A 7,886-nucleotide genomic window follows, 5' to 3' on the forward strand; every position below is an offset into this window, starting at 1 on the left:
TATGGTGAATGGGATACTTTACATTTACTCCTGCTTTTGATACGAAGCTTAGGTTTTCAGGCCTTTTGGATCATGAATATTTTAAACCTCTCTCAGAGAGAGAAATTGTTGCTGTTGATCACACCCTCTTAGTGCCTAAGAAGGGTTGATTTTTAGTGATGCCCTTGATTGAATGATTCTCTTTCAATCATGTAAGGATGAAAGGAATCATGTAAGGTGTAAGGATGTAAGGAATTCAAAGTAGTAATTCTTGGATTATATATAGTTGTCAGGGTATAATGCAGGAAATGGGCAGCTGGAAAGACTTCTGAACGAGCTATCCTACTGTTCACAAAGTTTGAAATGATGGAAACCTGGAGCTGCTGGCCCACTGTCCCTGTATTTTAAGTGGGGTCAAGTGCTAAAAATGATGCAACACAGAAGTCATTGAACTTGGGAAAGCCTAGCTCTATGCTGCTCAAAGGTTTGCAGAGACTTTAGTTCCAGAGAATAGAAAAGGAGGTTTTGTGTCCTAATTCATTTTATGAAGCTAGTACCAAAAAACAGAATATGATGAGATAAAAATATGAGCTAAAACCATTCATAAATTGTTATACGTAAAATCTTAACAAATTGGTAAGACACCTGATTGAACAAAAACTATAACGTGCCATGATTAAAAAGTTTTCCCCTTAGGAATGCCAAGATTACTTAGAAAAACTTACCAATGTATTTTGCAACATTAATGCATTAAGGAAGGAAAATGTCCTATGATTACCTGATTACCTGAAGAGACACACTGCAAGTGTTTGGTGAAAGTAAAGTACACATATTCAAGAACAGTAGTCTCAGCAACCTTGGAAGAGAATGGAAACTTGCTTATTCTGGTAAAGTATATCTATGAAACACGTGTTTCATAAAATTTCCATTTCCTATCACACATAAGGGAGTAGAATCATTACTGGTTTCATACAATATGTTCCTGCGTAAGTATGTCCAATTTTCAAAGTAGGAATAGGAAAAAATGTATGCTATTTTGAAATAGCAGAAACAAGCTATCATTATTCAAAAGTGATAAAACTGTGTATGCTGCAGTGCAAAGTATCCAGGAATATATTTAGAATAAACATGTTTAGCAAGGTTGCTGGATAGAAAAATCAATACATAATTTACCTATTCCTACCACCTCGATCATATGATAAAACTTCACAACCAATACAACTTTCAATAGTGTTCTATTTCCAGTAGAAATTTAACAAAACACATTAATGACTTCTATGGAGCAAACTGTAAAACTTTATTTGAGAGAATTTGAACTCAAAATCTGACATAAGTACAGACTGCATACTTTCGGCTGGTCTTCATTTAAACATCTTGCCACTCTTGATCTATAATAGAAACATAACGGTTGTATTTGTAAGGAGACTTTTATTTATATGAAATTAAATGCATGCTAAGGAAACGACAGTTTCAGTTTTGTAAAATGATTCCACACTGAACCCAAAGACTCACAATTTGGCTCACATTCAGGTAGAACTCTGTTGTGATTTCAAGAATTGATTTCCAGGCATAAAAATTATAATAATTGGATTTTAAACTTGCCATACTTTCTACTGGCACAAGGAAAGCAAAACGACATTTGAGTTCAGAACTGATTAAATCTAATGAATTTATGAAAGGGTATACTCAAGGACAGAAGAAAAACAAATAGGTATGTATGCACTAAGTTCTAATCAACACACAAAATCTGAAAAACAAAAGGAATCTATGAAAAGTGCATACTCATAATATCTTGTCTCTAAACAATATTTCAAATATAAGATAGCTAAAACAGTGTCCCATTTGCAACTGCAAAAGACAAGCTTAGTAATGAATTTTGTTGTTGTCTACTATGCAAATGTGCAGAACTCTTTCTTTGGACTGTTTTACCCTTATGTGGTTTGTAAATATAGTAACCATATGTCTTCTGTTTTCATCCACATTCCGGGTGTAAATATGGATAAAACCTCTATATACACTTGAAAATAATCTCTTTTGTATATTACGTTATATGGTCAAACCTGTTTCAGGCCATTGCCCACAATTTTGAGGTCAAAATGTAAAGTAGATATATACCATGTCTCACAATGTGGAGAGAGAGAGAGAGAGGAGAAAGAAAATAGGGTTGAGGGAGAGGGAAAGGAAGGGAAAGAGAAAAAGAAAGGAAGGAATGGAAGGAGACAGGGCAGGAATGGGAACGGCTTAAAAATATCAAAAGTGCTCCCATGGTATTTGTGATGTTTAGATTCAGGTACTACTGGTATATATGAAATAATGCATGCTTTCCTAACATATTAACCATTGATCCATATTTTGCAAATATTAGAACTCAAGAGTGTATGCCCTTCCAATTATACAATCTACTCAATACCTGTTAGTGTCATAGTCTCTAAGGGCTCTTTCCATTTTCTTCACCATGAGGTAAACTCTACTGAATATTCTCTTCATAGCTATCTTTAAAAATGAGCAATCTTTCTAAATTATTAGTTGGAAAATTTTACTTTTAATAAGATCCAAACCTACTTTAATATATGTGATTTTTCTTCAAATTTATACTGTTGCTTTTATTATTACTTTTATTTCAAATGACCATGTCATAAGTTATCGGTTTTAAGACACATTCACATCAAGGCTATGATCTTCCAAAAAACACAGTTCAGTCCCAGAAGTACTTGGAAAACTACTATTAATGTAAATACCCTAGTGGAATCAATCAGCAATACAGAGTAAAAACACTTAGAAAAATAATGCATGACAATTCCCTCCATAAATATCAAGCGCTTCATTAAATTCAGAAGCTCTTGATAAGTACGTTCAACAGTCTGTAAAACAAAAGTTGACCAGAGACGAAGTACGGCATTATAGTCCTTGAACTTCAAGTTCTAACAATTGACATAGTAAGGCAGAAACAATAATATGTAGCACGTGATATGGTTAAAGGTGATTCTATCATGGTGTCTACAGACATATTAGAAGCACAGCTCATGCACACTGATAATGGGACAGGAAATGCTTAGTGTAGGTATCTTACAACCACCTTGAGCATTACTACCTACACACACTCTCACTGATTCATCAATCCCAGAAAGCACAAATGAGACTACTTCCATTTCATTTTTCAGTCATCCCAGTCTTCACTTAGTGAATGATTTAAAACATAATTAGTCACTAAAAGATAATTTCAAGTTTGAACCTAAGAACAGGATCTTAGGTCTCCGTACAGAAAATAAACATCGAACATTATTTATGCGTTTGCTTAGTAACGATGAAATCTCAATTCGGACGTTATAATTTTATGATAATAAATACTTTATGATAAACAAATCCTGAAAAACAGTATGTATCTTTATTCCATCTTGCAGAACCAGAAAATGCAATAACTAGCATTAAAGTGACTTTATTATATTTTATTTAAGCTCCCTATTTTTAATAAGAGCAAAGATGGGTTTAGAATTTAAGGCTTCTTCCACATGCCCTCACATTGTGTTCATTTGGCACAAGAATCCACTTCACTGTCTTAACAAACTACAAAATACAAAGGTGTTAATTATTTTGTGAACCAGAAATTATAAAAGAATAAGAAAAGATACCTGTTGGTGAAAGGGCTCACACTCAAAAGTTAGAAAATGCTTTCATAGTGTGTGGTTCAATATGGCTCTGACTCTATTTGTTTCTGTATGTGATAGTATTTTAGTCAAGCAGTCAGGCATTTGGAGTCTGAATTCAAGGTATCTTTATATGTGAACTCGTTAATACAGCAATAAGGTCAACCCCACATCTATAAAGGGATAATACTGTGGAAAATAAATCCACATAAGTTTGCATCTCAGAGGATAGTATACCTGCTTCTGGCAGTTGAGCGTGCTCTAGGTTGGACGTAAACTCCACCTTGGCAGCAAGATCATCTCCTTCTTTGTCTCCAGTTTTTGGCTGAGCCTGTTCCTGGAGATCATCTTCCAGGTCAGTCCCTGAAAACAGTAAAGTGACATTGACACATGGAGGAAGGAGAAGAATCCTGACTTTCCTTTCTCCAATGGATGCACTGAATAAATATTTATACACATGTCAATACCCTCTGAGAGAAATCCAGAAACAAATGGAGAGAGACCTACCTGCCAGAAAAGAGAATTTCCACATTTACATGACAAGTATAATCTGAGTCACAACTTCTCCACAAATCCCACCCAGGGAACAACCTTATAACCAGCAGGGAATAGCCAACTCCCAGCTTCTCTCTAACAGCAAACGGTTTGGACCACACGCATAGCTCCTCTACTTTTACTGTTCCTGACCTGAGTTGTACCTTCATAGCTCTGGAAGTGCAAGGGGTTTGATAGAGGGGAGTCCCCTGAGATAACTGAAGGAAAAAAGAGATGTTTTAAGACAGGCATAGGAGCACATAACCCTGGCCTAGCACTTCTATCTGGAAGATATTTGTTTCTCTTTCTCTCTCTCCACCTGCCCAGTATTGGGGACTGTACCCAGGGATGCTTTACCACTGAGATACAGCCCACCACCATTTTGGTAGGAAATGGGGTCTTAGTAAGCTGCTCAGAATGGCCTTGAACTTGAGATCCTCCAGCCTCTCTCCAAAGTTAGTGGGACTACAGGTGTGTGCCCTCATGACTGGGACTTGAATCATTCTTCTAAATGTCAATCTAATAAACCACACTAGAATTATATTACTTATATTTTACCATCGTGTACTCTAAACTGGGAGCACAAGCTAGCAAGAAACCTGAAGTCTACACCACGGATAGAATGGAAGTCACACCTAAAATACAATTTTCAAAAGGAGTAGCTGAGTGGAATTTTAGGACCATTACTAATAAAATCATGACATGCTTTCCTTACTGTGATGATCAGCACTTATTTGTCAAAGTCCGACAGCCATATCCAGAATATTTGATAAGTGAATCCTACACTGAACAAAGTACTAGAAAAAACAGCAACAAAATTTGTGGCTAACAGCAACATTATTTTCTTGCAGTGACAATAAAGATGTGGAATGGAAAGTAATTAATAAGCATTGTGGTCAGTTGTTCTTAGAAATCCCTTAACATTGAACTGATAAAATAATTCATTACCTGAATTACATAGATTTTAGCTTGAAAAGACTATTGCAAGTAGTCATTTCTGCTTTGTGAAAATCTTGGAAACCTTTGAATTTTTTAGCCTAACTATATCTAAATGTCTTTTAAGAGACACCTAGAAATCATAGCAGTATAGCTACCTGCGGGCCAGTATCCTAAATTACTCAGCTTTGACCAAATTTACTTTAAAAGAGAAAACTGCCAGTCAGTGGAAACAGTGCCTATCATTCATTGAGCTCTTTCCTGGAGTTTATCCTGCTCCATTAATCTGTGCCTTTTCCTGGGCCTGTACTGAGAGATTTGACTTTGTGGATATTTGTGTATTAAGCAGTTCTAAGCACAAGATTTCACAAAGAAAAGATCATGGGACTAGGTAATGAGGTATGGATCTGTCTCTACCAGCCGATTATTTTGTGGTAAGACACAACAGCTGAGACTCAGTTTTCTCATTTAGAAAAGGAGCTAATATCCCTATGTAACCAGGCCTCATTGTAAGGTCTGGAAGGACCATGACTTAGCACTCTACACATGGGACAATGTGAAAAGGTGTTTACACTTTGAATGCAGTGAGTAAAAACTTACAACTTTGTGACTACAATTAAACATTAGTTCCTTGGCCTTGCTAATGTAGAGCACTGGCAAGGAAGGTTAAGAAAAGCACACAAAGTAATTCTCAAAAAAAGGACAATTCTTGATAGTATGGGAATGCACAAAGCTGCCAACTTTACTCTTCACTTTTCCACCAGCTCTTGGGAAGTGTTTCTGTTTTCTTTCCTACAGTTACTGGCTATGCCATTAAGGATGATGCACATATACACTTTACCCCCACGGACATGTTCTTCCCCTTTCTTTCACCTGGATCTGCAGATTCTCCTTCATCTTCTGTCTCCTGATCAGATAAAATCTCCCAAACTTCACTTGGTGGTCCTTCTTGTTGAGCTGGATCATCATCACACTGCTCATCCTATTGGAGTGTGTGTGTGAGTTACGCAAATTAAAATTTAGTTGTTAATACATATCCTAACTACACATACTATGTAAATATATTTAATCTCATTGAAGTCTGAACTATTTTAACATGATTCTGTACATTTGTCCTTAATACAGTCGTTCTTGTGACAGAGAAGTCTATCCCAGACGAGTCACATACAAATAAAAGGTACATAAAATACCTTTTAGAAGGTATTTTACTCTATGATGGGAAGGATCTATTGTAAGTAAACACAATAAGGAAGTCATCAGGTTTATTTCAGGGGAATGTAATAGCATTCTCCCAGGACACAGTGCAGAGGAATCACCCGGAAACTTCACTGCTTCCTTTATGAGGTTAATTTTCACCCCTTATCATCAAGGACAATCTTTTTCAGTGTAATTTCACTATTCAACATTCTCACAGAAATAAATTCCTGTTAACAGGAAGCAACTATTGAAGCACTCACAATCAAAGGCTCAATCAGGTGAAGAGATTCATCTCTTCTTCCACTGGACTCAGATCTTGATTTTAGTTGATCATTCATTTCATACTGAAAGCAGAATAATGTGATTTGCAAAAGGTTCTTAAGAGAATAGGTATATATCATCATGTTTCTGGCCAAAGGTAAACTTGTAAAGCTTTACATTTTTGTAAACACTTCAAAAGCATGTCCAAGAATAAATGTGTCTTTTTCCCGAGTGTTTGCAAAGCCTGTATGTTGGTCATGCCAGCTGAGAAACTGTCTTAAGTCACGTGGCAAGGGACAGAAGAGATTTCCATTGAGGTACTTTGAGCAACTAGATTCTCTATCATGCAGACACTTAGGAAAACACCACTAGACAACTGCAGCTTGACTGTCTACTGCTTTTGTCACACCTCCTTAACTTGGCCCATCTGCCCCTAAAGCAACTTCCTGCTGGAAAGCACAGCCTCCTTCGTTCCTTCCTGGCACCTTCAAGGGCTGTTTCTGCACAGTATGTGTCAGAGGTAAGAAGTTGCACTACAGAGCAATGGGTGCGCCCCTCCCTGGGCGCTCTGAAGAGCTCAGGGACTGGATCACCTCCCCAGAGAGTCCCCGCTTCCCAGACCCTTCCCTCACCGTGTTGCACACCTTGCCCTGTCCCCACTGAAAACTGGGAAACCTGTCTCGTGGGCTTTGCAGCAACATCCGGGACCCAGATACTTCCAACGTCGCCCTCAACACTAGTCCCATCCTCCAAGACCCACCTTCCTCCCTTGTTAGGGCCATCAACCTGACCATGCCTCATGGCGGCAGGGCAGAGGCGCCTGAGAGAAGCTCGACAACCTCGAAGCCCTTCCAACTGCCAGGCCACGGAGCGAGCCGCTGGACCTGCTGCACACTCCCTGGCACCCGTCACATGCACTCGCACTCGCACTCGCGCTCCTGGGAGGGCTACTCTAAAGACTCACTGAGTGCGTCAATCAGATCAGTGAGCGAAAACGACGACCTGCAAAGGAAGGGAAGACACGACCTCCACCAGCAAAGTGGGAAAGAAGAGAGAGGTTGGGGAGCAGGGTGCATGCGCAATAAAGGACGTGCGCATGCGCAACAATGGATACTCGCAGCGAGGGACATGCGCACTGAGTCATCCACCGGAAGGGTTGTCTGGGCCACTGTGGCTTCAGCACAGATCCTGTCCTAAGGATAGAACAGGCTCACACAGTCCTTTGGCTATTCCTTCCCCGATGTTCGTTCTCTTGCATTTGTCTTTGAAAGACCCATTGTGATAGGAATATCTCTTAAGGATCACAATACCTTTTTGTGTACATGCTTTGTTCAG

The 7,886-nt window shown here is 38.5% G+C and overlaps 1 protein-coding gene across 3 annotated transcripts; it reads right to left on the reverse strand.

Moving 5' to 3' along the window:
* Positions 1-1,251: 1,251 nt before the first annotated feature.
* On the reverse strand, positions 1,252-7,591 carry LOC306651032 (uncharacterized protein). Of its 3 annotated transcripts, none has more exons than XM_079123580.1 (6): positions 7,516-7,591; positions 6,551-6,634; positions 5,967-6,075; positions 4,322-4,375; positions 3,861-3,986; positions 1,252-1,367 (listed from the first exon to the last, which is right to left on the reverse strand). In XM_079123580.1, exons 2-6 carry the CDS (start codon positions 6,626-6,628, stop codon positions 1,345-1,347), a joined length of 390 nt encoding a protein of 129 aa, XP_078979706.1. In that variant the 5' UTR covers positions 6,629-6,634; positions 7,516-7,591; the 3' UTR covers positions 1,252-1,344. The 3 variants fall into 3 exon arrangements, with proteins under 3 accessions (XP_078979706.1, XP_078979707.1, XP_078979708.1); XM_079123581.1 differs by having other exon boundaries at positions 4,311-4,375; XM_079123582.1 differs by lacking the exon at positions 4,322-4,375.
* Between the last annotated feature and the right edge of the window lie 295 nt (positions 7,592-7,886).

The sequence above is a fragment of the Sciurus vulgaris genome, assembly GCF_902686455.1.
Source record: "Sciurus vulgaris genome assembly, chromosome: X".
Classification (NCBI taxonomy): domain Eukaryota; kingdom Metazoa; phylum Chordata; class Mammalia; order Rodentia; family Sciuridae; genus Sciurus; species Sciurus vulgaris.

What these genes read in the sequence shown, in the direction of transcription:
- LOC306651032 (XM_079123580.1), bottom strand. Translation starts at nt 6,628, where the DNA reads ATGAATGATCAACTAAAATCAAGATCTGAGTCCAGTGGAAGAAGAGAT. An exon ending in ACCTGATTGAGCCTTTGATT is followed by an intron (nt 6,076 to 6,550) that starts GTGAGTGCTTCA and finishes ACACTCCAATAG; the next exon opens with GATGAGCAGTGTGATGATGA. An exon ending in CGCTCAACTGCCAGAAGCAG is followed by an intron (nt 1,368 to 3,860) that starts GTATACTATCCT and finishes TTTCTATTATAG; the next exon opens with ATCAAGAGTGGCAAGATGTT.